Source organism: Anser anser (assembly GCF_964211835.1).
Source record: "Anser anser genome assembly, chromosome: 7".
NCBI lineage: Eukaryota > Metazoa > Chordata > Aves > Anseriformes > Anatidae > Anser > Anser anser.
In genome coordinates, this window is record NC_139727.1 from 37,081,981 (window position 1) to 37,098,205 (window position 16,225).

A 16,225-nucleotide genomic window follows, 5' to 3' on the forward strand; every position below is an offset into this window, starting at 1 on the left:
TCACAGCCAAAGCCCTAATCCTATGGGACTGTAATGCCTTTGTAAAAAAATGGCCAGGACTCCAGTCCTGAGCCAGAGTATTTCCTAATTGCACTTAATTCACACCAAAATCCATTGCACTTGTAACCCTGCCGTTCTGCTTCTCACAGGTAATGACTTAAAGTGCTTGAAATCACATTTTCCCTGCTATTGCAGGGAAATCTCAGCTGCAGGCAGTGAGGGAAAGTGCCTGTAAATAACAGATCCACAACAGCCGAATGCTTGTTCCTTTGTTCCAAAATGCACACTAATTTGTTCTAAGGATCAGCTATTGTAAAATACTTTCCATACAGTCATCCTGTTCTCATATTAAAGGACTTTGCCAGCCATTTTCTTTTGAGGTGGAAGAGGGACCTCAAAGCGGGCCATTAATATTTCAGCATCACCTGGTATGTGAGCACATCACACTGTCTGAACACGGTGTGTGAGGGTTGAAAAATGGTTTGAAGGCTCAGATCTGGAGCACGAGCTGCAGTGCTCAGAGCCATCCCTGAAAGCATGAGAGCCCTGCTCAGCCCTCCAGAGCCACAGGGCTCGGGGGTCCAGTCCCTCCGGAGCAAACACAGAGCAGGAGAATTTCCTCATCGTTCGTACACAAGTAATTCCAGCAGTTAGCCTACCAACCCATACCTACCAGCTTGCCAGAGCATCATAGCCACGGATGTATTTTGTATTTTTCCTGGTGCTGATGGACACAGCGATGACTGGCTGGGCGTTGTACCCCAGTTCACACGTTAAATGCATAAAAAGTGGATGTTAGCATTTGAAAATTGCTTGCACGTATGTGTGTGGGTTTAAGAAATGAACGGCTATACAGAGTAAATGCAAATGTAGTATTTCTGGAAACAAAAGGAAATTCAAATGCTATTGCAGTGGCTTTATACATGTATTCAATGCCTCACATTTAAAGACAATATAAATACCCTGTCCTGAGGAAGAAAGGGTTGCATTCAAAATCCTTAAAGGGAGATAAAATATAGACAGGATTGTTTTACATAAGGTACATGTCTGAGACTAGAAAGGTAGCGTCATTACGGAGGCGTCATAATTCCATATCAACCTGTGTAGAAAAGAAACAAACTTGTTTGTACACAAACGATTTGTTGTTATAAAAGAGAAGCGCCTGGGTGTGCTTCAAGAAGGTCTGCGCCGCAACTTGACTTGACTAGGAAACTTGAAAGAACCCCTGTTTGCACAGCTGTGGGACACCAGCCCTCCGCATCGGAAAGAGTCTCACAGCTCGGCTCCCGTTTTTCCTGGCTATTCCCACACCACGTGGGTACCACGGCAAAGGCCAAGGCTAGGGGAAGGGCACATCTGTGGCACTGGCAGTAGCACAGCCTGTGGGAGCTTTAAACACGGGGTATCTGCAGCTGCAGTAGGAAATACTCCATATTTAAGGAGCTTTGGTCCTTCAAGAAAGGCAGACAAAGTAGTGTATATATATTGGAGCAGATATTCGTTAGGCTCGTGCTCAGAGGAACTGGGGGGCTCTTGGGACTTTTTTGTGCCTTCTGCTGTGGGACTGTAAAAGTTTTAATTACGATGTGGCCGCAGCGCCATATTATTCTTTTAAATCTGTGGGTAACACTAACGTGGTCTTGTTCACCCATGAATGCTTCAGCAATGGGAAATCATTGCTCAGGACAACTCCGCTACGATAGTCCCGCTTTATAACCCGAGGAATCTTCAGCAGGGACACCGAATGCTCTGCCCATGCAACCTGAAGGGACGGGTGTCAAAATGGAGGTGGGAACCACGGAGCTCCCTCTGCCCCACGCTGTGGGCTGGACACATCGGTTGCCAAAGGGACAGTCTGTCAGCCCCCCCCAGAACATTTCTGTTCAGGTCAGACTGATGTCAACACACCCAAACAGAGGCTCAGTGAATCGACAGAGAACCATGCTCTGAACCCATGAGACGCAGAGCTGATGAAAGCATGGTTAAACTTCTTCTACGCAATACACATTAAAAAAAAATGGGCACACCTGTTACTTTCTCATTTCTATCAGTTAAAATGAAACAGTAATTGAGAGATTAAGACCTCCCTTCGAGATACCATGCAATACAAGATGATTATGAAATAGCAGGAGGTATAAAAGTTAGAAATCCCTAACCTCCCCAGCTGCCATCAAAATGCAGGCACTCAGACGCTTCTTCCTTCTGCCTCTCTTAGCTGCTCTAATTCTTGCTGAAGACAACTCAATAGAATTCATGGGTATGAAAATAAACCATTTTTCTTCTTCTGTGAATCTTTATTAGTTTCTGCACAAGCTATTTTGTAGGCAACTGGAGGGGAAAATGTAAAACATACCTGTAAGTGCAGCTTATTTTAATGTACTGCTGCAAAACACTTTAATATGCCAGTAAGTATTAAAAATAAGAATATCAGAATAAAATGATTGCAATATATGACTGCCTATGACAATGTTTTTACTTAAGAACTTGACTTTGAAGAGATTTTACTCTGGAATGGAAATTTGCATGTGTAAGTCAATATTGTATTGGAGCAACAGGACTAAATTGACTTTTGGGGAAACTGTTGCTTTTTAAAAGAGTTTGGGGCATTTTTCCCCATGTTCAATCAGATGCAATAGACAGTCATTTGTTGCTTAATTTGGGATCACCATTCTGTGCTTAGATCAGCAATTTACCCGAGTAACGGTGGGCAGTGACTGTGGGGTAATGCAGTATTGCTACAGAGCTGCTCTGGTGGTGCCAGGCTACAGGAACCGTCCGGAGTGATGTAGAGTGAGGGCAGGGAAAAGCTGACCTCGTAATGCTCTTCCAGCTGGGAGGTTTCGTATATGACCAGAAAGGTCTCTCCTAAACCTTTCTTTTCCCTCTGGAGTTCAGCAGAAAGTCTGACCTCTCTATCTAGGACTGCATGCACGGCACAGGAAGTTCTTGCTGTTTGAGACCACAATTTTTAGAAAATGCTAAGGCAGAAAAGAAATCTTAAGCTCAAACTGGATGATAACCTTTCTCTAAAGGTTCCTATGCAATGCTCATTACTGTAAGTACTTCGTAACTAGTTAACATTCATTAAGTAATGTTAGATATAGCAACCTCGGCCTGTTTGTTCGTTTTCACGTTCACCCAGCCCTGAACCCTGAACGCAGTAACAGTCAGAGGGGATGCTCAGACAAGACTATGGGGACAAGCCTGCAGTAACACCTCCCCGTAACGCTCTCCCTGTCACCAGCAAATTTGGGTCAGGATGTCCTGAACCAGACAGGGAGTGCTGTATTCGTGTTTAACAGTTATCAAGGTATTTTTCTTTCATGGTTTTGAGCTGTTTTGATGTTTTAACATCCACATCACCCCGCAGCAAAGATCCACATGCAAAGAGCCAGTTCCTTTTGTTTCTTTCAAAATCACAGGTTATTGGTTTCGTTTCAGCCCACTGAGTTCTTGTATTGGAAGAGAACCCTTGCCACGAATGTATGGATCTCTAGCACTTCCTTTCCTCCTCATTTTTTCTCTTTTCTGACCTAAATTGCTTTAGTCCATTTACTTATTCTTTATCTGGAAATTATTTTAAATTTTTGTTCATCTTTGTTGCCGTACTCTGAAGCTTTTCCAGTTTAGCAGTATCGTTTTAGAGATGGGAGGTCAGAATAGTAGGCAGCTCTAAATACGCAGTAGTCTCACACATTGACCTTCAGAAACTCAAATCTATTTTATTTTTTTTTATTCCATCAGTGCAGGTCTCTGAGTGCTTTGATGTAAAGGGCTGAAACTCAGAAATGTATTCAAGTGATCCTCAGGAAAAGAGCGTAGGTGGAAGGCAGGAGGTTTGAGGCTCTTGTGGTGACCGGCCTTGCAGAAGGGAGTTGCTGAGGTGTCCTCTGTCACTTGGCATTTCCAGTTTTGCCACCGGCTTGACCTGTGATCTGTGTTTCCCTAACTGCCTTGTCTCTTCTGCTAATGAAAATAAGGATAAGAAGTACTTCCTAGTGTTCTTTGATCCTTCAAGTTTCGTAAACCAGTGCAGTAGAAACTAAAAACCCAAATGGTAGAATGTTTTGCAGGCCTGCTCTATGGTGGGCTGTCCTGGGCTCCTGGCATGGAGCAGGATGAGACCCTACTGCAGGAGGGCCAGCCTTGCAAGCTCTTTGTTGGTGCTCTTCTTCCACAGGTGCGCCTCGCTGCGGTACCTCGCTCGCCGACCCCAACAAATCTTTAAAGATTGACCTAAATTCAGATGCAAACTGTGTCTGGCAAATCGAGAGAAACGAAAATCAAACGATTAGGATCATCTTCTCCTATTTTAAGTAAGTGTTTCCTCCATATGTTTTGGTATGTTTTCAATGAATTTGAACATAAAAATGTTGAAAATGCATAATAAAATTGAAATAAACTAGTATGGCTAAGCTGAATTTCTTAATAATTTCAACTTAAGACATTGCTGCCTCCAAATATTTCTCTGTATTTGCTTCAGTAAAATGCTTTACTGAATCTGTGTTGTGGACTGCAAAGAGTCTGCTTATTTATCAGTGAGGTAGTTCTCACCATGTTTGTTTGGTTTTTTTTTGTTGTTTTTTGTTTTTTTTTTTAAAGATTTGCTCCTTCTTCAAGCTGTGAAACAGAAAGTATTAATGTATATGATGGTCCCTCCTCTAATTCACCTCTTCTTGGACAAGTATGTAACAACACTGATGCGGTCCCAATGTTTGAATCATCTTCAAACAGTTTAACTTTTCTCATAAAAACAAACTCTGTGGCTTTCGCACGAAACTTCTTTGTCTTCTATTACTTCTTTTCACCGGAAACAAGTAAGTCAGAACTTAATGAAATAAAATAAATACCATTTGAATTTACTATTAAAGGAGGATTAGTAAAGCAAAGTTTGGGACGGCAATTAGAGATTACTCACAGAATCTTTAATTAATCACTCAGCCCTTAGGGAATGGTTTGGGTAAAATCAGCAGAAGGAAGGAGGCAGCAAAACGATAGCACATTTGCTGGAGTCTAAAAGATGCAGATTTACTCAGAAAAAAATGATTGCAAAGAAGGCATTATGGGACTCCACTTTTACGTAAAGGCTTCTACTAAATTTGCTCGGTTTGCAGATGACATAGCATTTGCCCTGTTTGATCCCTAAGAATAGGACCGTCTTGTAACTCCCGCCGAGGACTTGTCACAGAAGTCAGTGAGGGTCTTCATTCGACGCGTCCCATTTTTGTCCAGGCTATTCTTATTCTTAAGAAGGAAAGAAAAAGCCTTAGCTTGTGACTAGTTATTTCCTTTGCTCCTGTTGACCTGAGTGGCATGGTATTAAAATCTTAAAGACCTCAATGTGAGAGAGAAATTCCTACATCATGGTTTATGTTGCTCCAGCATTTAATTAACTTTGCTGCTGAAAAAAAAAGTCCCTAAAATATATAGAAAAGTTATCTTTAGCACCTTTAATCATTTCCAAATGAATGGAATCCTCAAGAAATTCTCCTGCTAGTGACACAGCTTTAGGTTTTGAATTTATTTTTGTTGTTATATATACTGCTGTGTTACCAATGTGTCTGCTCTTCTTTTCAGCACGTTGTGGGGGAAGCTTAACAGGTCCCAGCGGGACACTTATCAGTCCCAACTACCCATCCTCTTACCCTCCATTCACATACTGCGTCTGGCACATACAAACCGCAAAAAAATCGAAGATAAACTTACAGTTTAAGGACTTTTTGTGAGTAAACACCCTACACTCAACTGTTCTTTTGTTATTCTGTTAGAAGAGTTGCTTTAAACACAGCAAGCAGAAGTGCTTTTAGAACATCTGTAGACATGTAAAACCAACATGATTTGGTGACCCTTTATGATAAGGTAATTACAACATGTACAAAAATCACTGTACAGTGCTCTATAGCTACTGCAGAGCCAGTCAGTGAAACACAGAAAGCTTTTCAGGTGACTAGCCATGAGGTGTCCACAAGCTAGCCTGAATTTAAATCCAACAGCATGAAGCTTTTGCTACGTAAGGGACATGCTTAAAACGGACATTAAAAGGACAAAAGCCTTCCTTTTCCTCTGGTGATACGCACAAGAGGCATCAGAGATCCACTTGAGTCAAACCTACACTTTAAAAGCTCTTCTATATTTTAATGCAATTTTTTTTCCTTTAATATATTTGAAGGTGTGGTTATTTTTATTAAGTAATTTACCATCAATATTTGTAGTTCTGATACTATAAAGGTAGCTAACTGTTGAGAGCACTAGCAAAATTTCTATTTCAATGAGAGTAGAATCATGCACTTAATTATTTCTTGCCTAAGAGTTTTCCATGCTTTATTTGTTTTTAATAACATTGATTTGTGTGTTCTTTTATTCTCCATTCTTCTATTTCAATTGACTGGGACTTGTCAGCTGCTATCCGTACTGAATCCTTTATCCAATATGAGCAATGTTCTCTACCCTCATGTTTGCTATCATTATTTTTTCTCTGTCTACAGCCTGGAACTGGATCAAAACTGCCAATTTGACTTTCTGGCAGTCTACGATGGCCTCACCACTAACACTGGCTTAATTGGAAAAGTATGTGGCGTTTCTCGGCCCACCTTTCAATCTTCTTCAAACGGCATGACAGTTGTGTTGTCTACAGACTACGCCAACTCCTACAGAGGATTTTCTGCTCAGTATACCAGCATTCTGCCAGATCCCCCAGAGCCTGACAGTAGGTGTATTCCCTTCTCACTTTCACGTATGAGTCTTCCCCTCCGTAGAAAATACAGAAAAGATCTGACAGTTGTGACTGAGGGTTTAAGCCTTTATAGTGGTAGCCACTAACTCTCTTCAAGTATATAAAAACAACAAAAAAACCAAAACAAAACAAACAAAAAAATTAGTCTCACTTATAGAACATACGTATTCCCTGACCTTGCCGCAAAATAAAGCTTGTTTTTCAGTCTTTTTGGTCCTTTTTCTGGCCAGCTCCACTGAAAACCTGAGGGGTTGTTGTTTGGACACAACAGGCATTGTTACCCTCCTAAAGATGTACAGATAAAATTTTCTGACGGGTTCCTTTAAATGTGTTTGTTCCCGCAGGTACTCGGTCAAATGGAGGTTGAGTGTGTTGTAATTTCCTTTCCCCTTGAGCTGGACAGTTTTTCTTATTTGTTCTGTACATCTGCAGAGCCTTCTTCCCATTAACTGAGGTGGGAAGGTCTGCCTCTAAAACCTTGATGTCAGTTTCCTCACCCGCCATCCTGCACTGTCATTTTGATTCATTTTCCCTTTTATAAAGGCTGCAATTCATTCCATGTTACTGGGATTACAATTAAACTTTCAGCATGAGTTTTTCATGGCTTTGCTTGCCTAACATTTTCTGAGAGTCAAGCATGAAATTTTGTATTGTATTGTATTACTTCAAACGTGCACAAGCCATTTCAGATTCAGGCTCTGACAGCTCAAGAACCATGCAAAAGGCTCGAGCACAGGCTTTGATCCAGAGCAGGTGAGAAATGACCACAGCAGATTTTGTGATAACTTATTTTAATTTCTCTTTCAATGGCAGCATCACTTACATGCTCTTCAGACAGAATGGAAATTGTTGTGAGCAAGGATTACCTGGACTCCTTTGGCTACAATGAAACTCACCTGCAGCTGAACGACCCAACCTGCAAGCCAGTTTCCACTGATCCCGTGATTTTCTCCTTCCCATTAAGCAGCTGTGGAACAATTAAAAAGGTAAAGGGGGAAAAAAGCTCTGCAAATAAGCCAACCATAGTTTAGGAATGACAAGACCTTGTCAGAACAGTTTATGAATCGTACGTGAACAAGCTAACAGCAGATTTACTTCCACATAGCTCATCTAACTGCTTGCTTCCAGCCTTGGAGCTGAAAACATTTTGCTCTGTTAGAATCTAATGATCACAAGCCTTTCAAACGAAGCCCAGGAGAATCCACACAAATTCATTCCAGACTTATTTTACTTCATTCCCTCTACATCCAGATTATCAAAAGTAACACAATGCCAGGAATGTAACTCCAACATTCCCTGCAAGTGATACAAGTCACAAGGAGATGGAAAAAGCCCAATGATGGCAAGGCTCCTAAGAGCTCATTAACAGCATCGTTTCGATAAGGGTGACTGAAATGGAGCTTTGATACTTCCCACACTCCGTGCAATATTCCTTAACCTGCTTTGGGGTTGGTTCTGCATTTGGGACACACAGGTACAAGGGCTGATTATTTTTTTTTGGTTGCAACATTTCATGCAACTTAACCTTAACACAGTTGCTTTCGACTGCAGTGCCCATATAATCGCAACTATTTCATACTGTTCCTTTTACAGGATGAAGGTCATCGGATCACTTACACCAACATCCTCCTAACTGTCTCTGAAACCGACAAGATTATCACACGCAAGAAGAGCATACAGATTGTTGCAAAATGCATAATGGAGAACAACTCAACTGTAGAAGTCATTTACGTAACAGAAAATGATCTAATCAAGAACACGACCTCTGTGGGAAGATACAACGTTAGCATGTCGTTCTACGATTCAGATTCCTTCTCCAGCCCTGTGCTTCAGTCCCCCTATTACGTAGACTTGAACCAAACTCTTTTTGCTCAAGTCAGTCTTCATTCCTCCGACCCAGATCTTCTGGTGTTTGTCGATACCTGCGTAGCATCTCCACAACCTGATTTTGGATCAGTAACATATGACTTAATCAGAAGCGGGTAAGACCCTCAATTACTTTACAACCATCTCCTACTATGTGAGAAAATATAACCTCTACATCAAATGTAGTTCTTTTATCTCTTCTCCACTTATCTTTAGGAGACTGCAGTTGGAAGCTATATTTCATAGAAAGTTAAAGGCATTACATGCCAGGAAAAAAAGTGTACCACATTGCACTGGGAGGGCAACATCATTGTATGCCCACGTTAAAAAAGAAATAGCCTTAGTTAAATGCTCTGGTTACAGCTGAGTATTTATTTAGCAAGAATGGTTATTGTATGCGGACCTCTTTAACAAATCTGTAAATTCTGTTGCAGCTGTAATAAAGATGACACTGTGGTAACCTACCCACCCATTGAGCACTATGGAAGGTTCAAATTTAACGCCTTCAGGTTCCTGCGGAGCTTTTCGTCAGTTTATCTCCAGTGTGACATTTTGATTTGTGACAGTACCACAAACTCTCGCTGTACTGAAGGCTGTATCTCCAGGCAGAAAAGAGCTGCTTCTTCATACACTTGGAAAGCCAAGACTGTAGTGGGTCCTATCCGCCTGAAGAGAGATCTCAGGGCCGCTGATCACTCAGGTAAGAGGGATACATAAATTAAGGATCTGATTAAGCTCTTCCTTGGTGTAAATCCATTACCTCATTCCACTAATAAGTGAATTTTACTAGTGCAGAACTGATACGGTGTCAAGCACAGAAGTACTTTTCAAACTGATAGACTGATGACAGTCTTTTGAGTTCAAGTCTTCGATGCAGAAAAATAAGCACTGCTAATACAGAAGTAGTATATGCAGAATTACTACACATTCAGAAAAAAAGTTATGAATGGCAAGACATTTCAGTACTGAGAGCTAACGTGAAACAGAGTAGAAAATACAGGAGGACTATTTTAAAAAGCTTTTACTGCAACTCCCACTGTATTTTTTGCTCTTTTATTGAGCACAAACCTTCACCCGAGAAAAGTGTGTTGTACCACATGCTTTCAGCTGCTAAATAAAAGTACTTGCTATTAGTCAGGCTCTTAATACTAATATATTAAACATTTATTGACCTCTCAACTTTAGCAGCACTTTAAACATGTTCCCATTTATTTCAATGAGTGAAAAATTTTGCAACCACATGCTAGAAACTGGACGCATTTACAAAGTGATAAAGTTTCAAGTGCAAACAGATCACATTCAAAGTATTATAAAACAGATCAATTCTCATAGTGTCTTCCACGACTTACAGAAAAATAATCAGCTTTACCGAGGACCATCTAGGCAACTCTTAGAAGGTACAGGGTTAGAATCACAAGTTCCTTTTTTGCCCAACATTGCTTCAATGTCTCCCCTCTATCCATTTCCGAAGATAATGATAACACTGATGGGCAAGAACTTGACTGCAGTGATACAAAAGTATTTATTAACATTGTGATGCCCTTATGCATTATCATTTTATTATAAAATTTTACAACTCTTCAGTATAGGTTCAGAATTTGCAAATCAGTACAGTCAACCCCTCAGAAAAAAATACCTGAAAAATACTGAGCCTTCACTGAAATGACACAGTATTCAGAAAACTTTAAACATGTCACTTTCTGTTTTCTCTACACAGAAACCCTCACTAAAACAGATGCTGAAGAAACCTCAAACCTGCAACAAAAGAGCTTCTACATTCTTTCATTTGTGGCTTTGATTTCAAATGTTATTATTGTGGTAGCTACAATACTAAAATATTACAAACGCCAGCCAGCATATGGCTACCAGAAACTCCAGAGTTCATATTAACTACTTCAGGATATTGTGAATTTGTGTCAACTTCTGTTCAGATTTTGTCACTCAAAGAGGGGAGAGGGAAAAAAAGAAACCAACAAACAAACTCAATAAACTAACAGCCCCAGAATGCAACAATGCTTGGAAACACTTCAACCTTTTTTATTATAAAAAGAGAACCACCTCAACCTTGACTGTATCTTAAATTGAGTTGAAAGAATGCTGGTTTCTACATCAAGGTGTTACTGTTTAGAAAGCATCTAAACTCTAAAAGTAAATGTATACCTCTGAAGTATGAGAATTTAGGTCCTTCAAAGAAATATATATTTTTATATTTTCAAATCACTTTGAAACAGCACTTGGCATGAGCTATGTTGAGGGACAACTATGAGATATTTGTTCTATACAAGTTGTCCCGTCTTTGCAATCTACTTTTGTGAGTTGCTGATTGTCTTCAAAATACATCAGTTTTCTTGGAGTAGAAAATTTTAGGTAAGCTAGCTAAAGAGACTGGATTGTACATGCCTACTACATGCCTCCGCTTGTTCACTCAACACTTGCTTCTCCATCTATAGCTTTAGCTCAAAGCATTTTAAGACACCAAATGCAACCACTCTTTCTACGTTCAACTTAGGAATCCACTGTTAAGTCCCTGTGCAGTCAAAGTTAAATGGTGCACCCAATATTTCAAAGAGCAATTATCAAAATGAAGTATGAAGACTGACCTTCCTGTAACGAGGGACTTTGAGACATACTTGTACCTCCTCAAATGACAGCAGATCTGATCCAAAGAGATTACAGTAAACATGACACAAGACTACTTCTTTGGCCTAAGATTGCTGAAACGCAGCAGATCCTAACCCAGCACATTCTGTTTTGCATAGCAGGTCCCCCTGGGGAAGGACGAATGAAGTACTCTCTTCAGATAGTGAAACATGGATAAATACAAGTGTGCTCTGTAGACATTTATTACAGTTGTTCCTGCATGGCTCAATTCATTTATGAAGGAAAAAGCCTAACATCCCCATTTTAGATATCACTTAAGGAGCCTATATTCCTAACTTTGGTGCCTGTACGGCCAGGAGGGCTTTCAAAGAACCCAGGCTGGGGATTCTACCTCTCTACACCTGATTTCTTGCAGAGTTTAAACAAAGCAATACAAGTACTGCCATTCCTTTCACAGCTGGAGTAATAAACCACTTCAACAGGAGTGCCATTAAAATAAATCAAAGCCACAAGGAAACCATGTTGCTTTCTAGGGGTAACACATTACATACAAGACAGAAGAAAATTGAATTAATTACGTGTAAGTAAAGAGATAAGCTGTAACTCGATTTATTTAGAGTACTCCTCTCCCTTGTTCAAACTGAAACTGGGAAACTGTGTTTTACAGGGCTTTTAGCAATGCTCTTTAAATAAATAAGCCACAAAGGGCATACAAAATTCTTATTTAGGAAAACCACATGTTCTTATGATCTCTCATAAAGCTAACAACTGTGTACAATAGTGGATAGAATTACAGTAACAAAATGCAAGTTAACAACACTGAGGTTCTTTACAGTTATAACTCCATAAATACTTAGCTTTGTAAAGAGTAATTGCCCTTAAAAATACTTACATTGTAGTTCTATATCTATATACATTTATCTTTCTCCATTAGAGAACCCCTCGCTAGAATCATAGTGTGCTTGTGAAATTTTGTTTTGCTTTGAGTTCTGAACCAAGTCCATTAACAGAACCATTTTATTATCTATGTGCGTCTGAAGAGCCTGGATTTGGCGATCAATATAGTCCATTAGTTTTTTCTCCATCAGTTCCATATTTTTTGAGATGATCTTTTCCAAATAGGAGCAAATAGGCTGCTGTTCTACTCTGTAAAAAGAGCAAGTTAAAAATCAGTATAACCTATTTCTTAACAAGGGGCATAATAGCAATCTGTGCACTTGAACTTCATTTAAGTCTAACATCTCATTTTGTAGACAATGAGTTTTGGATGATATTAGTTTTTTTTAGCAAAAGCAAAGTATCTTTCCTGTCTGCCACGTTTTAAATGTGAGAATTTTTTAATAAACAAGAGGATATACAGTCACCATCTTTCTACCTTACTTTTTAAAAAGGCTCAGTGATACGTGAAGGTACAGTTACAAGTAACGAAATCCATATAGCTCAACAGTATAAACAAAGTTCAAACAGCGTCAGCATGACAGGCTTTATTCTTTCCAAGTGTTTCCAGAGTTATATACACTATGCATTATTTATTTTCGCATCAGTATTCATTAAAAACACTGTACTTTCCCAGGATCTGGAGATTTTCAGGCGTTATTAGAACTTTGCCTCCTAGGCAACACTCCTACATCTCACCACTTCTTCTATTGTTCTTTGGGTATCTATCAAACTGGCTGCACTGCTAGAATGAAGTTTGCACTGTAAATGCAAACAAGTGAAGAGGTATAGGAAAGGCTGATGGCATGAAGATACACCGAGCACAGCAGAGAGATCATGGCACAACAAGAAAACTAGGAAGGGATGACAATTTAGGAGACAGAAGCAGTTGAAGTGAAAACGCAGTAACAGAGGAGAAGGACATACTAAATGCATGTAGCTGAACAGAACGACCACACGTTTTTTAAACCATAAAAGTTGAAACGGAGGAAAAAAGGAGAGATACAGAAATAAGATGAAAACAATTTAGCAAATCAAATGATTTTGTGGTTTCTTTTAGAAAAATCTTATATTCAAGCAGCTCATCTGAAAAACTGTAGTCATGTTTATCACCACACAGCCTTCAAAATCAGATTTTAAGACTCACTACTGCTGTTAATGACAATAAAATGCTTATGTGTTTTTTGTTGAACTTGCTAATATAAACTACTACTATACTAGGCATATCAAACTTAACTTACCCAACAGCCTGAATGCCTTCCTCTTTAGTCACCGTATTTTTACTGAGATGCCTATCGCCATCTTTTAGCCGAAGATGATTAACCTGACTACAGATGTTTTGAAGAAAAGGAAGAAGCACCTGTGGACTAGCTACATTTTGGTTTGTTTGCTCCTGCATAAGCAAAGATCCCATGACTTTAAGATCGTTTCTGAAGTCAGCTGTATTTTGCTGGGTAGTAAGTCCTCCAGAATCAGAAGTATTCTCTCTTTCAGGTACCTGTGTGTTCTGATCAAGATTTATTTTTGAGTCTTCACATACTGTTTCGCTTGTTAAAGGGTTTTTGACAGACAATGGTGCACTAGCTGATTGATCCTGTGACATCTGAATAGTTGCACTGTGTAATCCATCTACTGGAGTCTCATCTCCAAAGTCTGAATTTTTCCCAAAGATCCAACTAAGTTTGTCTCCACTGTTCTGATGGCAAGAAAAAACAATATACTTAAATATTAAGTATTAAAATAGACTGAAAATTATACCATAACCACTAGTATATACTTAAAAACTCTAGTAATTACAGTATTCTAATAGTATAATATAATTACTTTAAAAGCATTTGTGAATTATATTCCTAGAGAAAAGTAGAGGGAAATAGTTAAACCATGATTAAGGCAGCAGGAAGTCTAGGTAAAAAAACTTGTTCACCAAATCTGTTTGGAACATGCTTGAACATTATGGAAGACAAAGTCATAGGTGGATACTATTCATGCTTATGGAACAGCACAATAACTTACTTTCTGCTGATATCGGACCATGTCCATGAGTTGCTGAGCACCAGGAGACAACTTAGATCCCATAGATTCCATTATAGTTTGCACTCTGTCTAGATCTATGCTCGATCCTAGTGAAGGAAAATCAGTTGCTAGTTTTGCAGACACTGTTTTCACTTCTACAATTATTTTACTGATGAGTACCCTTTGTTTCTCACCAATGGAGAGCAGCTATCACAAGAAGGAAAAAAAGTATTTTGGTTAGGGAAAAAAGAAAAATCATGTTTTCTTTGTATGAATACACTGAGCTCTTTTCTGGGGAAATAAAGCTGATTTCTCCTTGTCATTACACTTAGGAGAGTTTTGACTGGAACAGAAGGAGGTTGCACAACCCAAAGATCAACAAGCTCCTCATCTTCAAAGTACTTAAGACAAGCAGTAGCTGCACAGATTTTCCTAAGGTTATTTACCTGCATCACAGAGTTACTAGCATACAGTAACGCAGAGTTACAATTCTAATTATATAGCAGCTGTAGTTTACCTATAATTTATCTGGTTTATGAAATTTCTTCTCTAATAGGATATCTTGCTCATATATATTAGGTCTTCATAAAAAGACTATCATGATTCAAAATTAAGAGACCTATGAAGACATCATGTACCTGATTTTAAGTGTTTATATGAACTGATGACTGCATAAAAATAACTGTAATTGAGTAAGAGCAATGCAATTTAGTCAATGAAGTGATTAAAGAGACAATGAATATTAAACAATTATGTTGAACTCCCTACCTTAATTCTACAGGAGGCTGCTGGGCATTCCAATTTCAGATACTTTTTGTATAAAGTAACCTTTTCAGTTTCACTACAAAAATAAAATAAGGTGGTTGTGACATCACTAATATAAAGTTATTTTTAATTTAGTTGAAATACACAATACCAGCAGACATTCAGATAAGAAACAAGACTGGCTGAAACACGTTTCTGCTGTGGTATAGCAGTTTTAATGCTTATATTCAACTTGTATTGAATCTGATCAGACACGTGTATAAGAAGCGATTTGTATGTGTACGTACATTATCTGCTAGAGCAGCTTTTGAGGTTCAGTACGTTATTCACACATCTTCCCTGAGGCTCTGAGTCGGTTGTTTTTACTTAGCTAATTAAGCAGATGTGCCACGTAATGACTTAAAAACAAAAGAGAAAAGACATTGTTTTAACTCCCCCGGCAAAACACGGACGGCAACATCGAAGGGTAAAACAAATCCTGAATTTTTTATTTTTCTCTCTTGTTCTTGAAGCCTGGGGTGACTACATACCAGAGAGACGAGATCTTCTGGCAAGGATCTGCCACAAGAGGCCCGCTCAAAGGAACAGGCGGATGTTTTGTCCAGGGAGGTTACACGGGATGGAAAAGGAGCACGTACCCTCGTCGCGGTCTCACCCAACAGCACTTCCGAGTAACGCTTTGTAAGTGACCGAAGCGTCTCGGTGGCTACAGAGGCACAAAACCACGACCCCTCCCCTCGCCCCCCAGCAGCCGCCGGGGCCGCCCCGGGGAGGCGCGGGCGATGCCCGCAGCCAGAAGATGGCGGCGGGGCAGGAGCTCACTCACCCCCGCGGCACCGCGGCGCCCAGGCTCTCGCCGCGGCCGGTGCCGCAGTACTCCTCGCCCGCGTACACCTCCATGTTGCGGGCCTCGCTCACCACGCCGACGGCGGCCACCTCCTCGGCGCCGGGCGGCCGGCACTCCAGCTGCAGCACGCAGCCCGCCTCGCCCCCGCCGCCCGCCCGCCGCTCCGCCACCACAGCCTCGCTGCCGCCGGGGGAAGCGCCGCACGGCTCCGCCGCCCCGCCTCGCCGCACGCACAGCACCCGGGCCAGCCCGCCCGGCGGCGAGCAGGGCCACGAGCACCCCGCCGCCACGCCGGGAGGCTCCCCGGGGCCGCCGGGGTGCGGAGCGGCCGCCCCGCAGCCGCTCGCCATCGCCCCGCCGCCACGGAGCCCGCTGGGACGGGGGCGGAGGGAGGAGGGCGCCCTAAGATGGCGGCGGCCGCGCGCATGCGCGGGTGGGTGGGCGCTGGGTGAGGCGGCGGCCGT

At 40.9% G+C, this 16,225-nt stretch overlaps 2 protein-coding genes across 3 annotated transcripts; one reads left to right on the forward strand and one right to left on the reverse strand.

The window, feature by feature from the left end:
• The first annotated feature begins 1,309 nt into the window (after positions 1-1,309).
• LOC310902361 (CUB and zona pellucida-like domain-containing protein 1) lies at positions 1,310-12,028 on the forward strand. Its single transcript, XM_083843786.1, has 9 exons — positions 1,310-2,257; positions 4,181-4,316; positions 4,603-4,817; positions 5,578-5,722; positions 6,486-6,706; positions 7,547-7,719; positions 8,327-8,715; positions 9,034-9,299; positions 10,317-12,028. The coding sequence occupies exons 1-9, from the start codon at positions 2,176-2,178 to the stop codon at positions 10,487-10,489; spliced, it is 1,800 nt and encodes a 599-aa protein (XP_083699912.1). The 5' UTR covers positions 1,310-2,175; the 3' UTR covers positions 10,490-12,028.
• LOC310902352 (ATPase PAAT) lies at positions 9,780-16,203 on the reverse strand. Of its 2 annotated transcripts, none has more exons than XM_083843755.1 (5): positions 15,833-16,203; positions 14,918-14,990; positions 14,150-14,356; positions 13,378-13,832; positions 9,780-12,346 (listed from the first exon to the last, which is right to left on the reverse strand). In XM_083843755.1, the coding sequence occupies exons 1-5, from the start codon at positions 16,186-16,188 to the stop codon at positions 12,118-12,120; spliced, it is 1,320 nt and encodes a 439-aa protein (XP_083699881.1). In that variant the 5' UTR covers positions 16,189-16,203; the 3' UTR covers positions 9,780-12,117. The 2 variants fall into 2 exon arrangements, with proteins under 2 accessions (XP_083699881.1, XP_083699880.1); XM_083843754.1 differs by having other exon boundaries at positions 15,741-16,156.
• Positions 16,204-16,225: the final 22 nt, after the last annotated feature.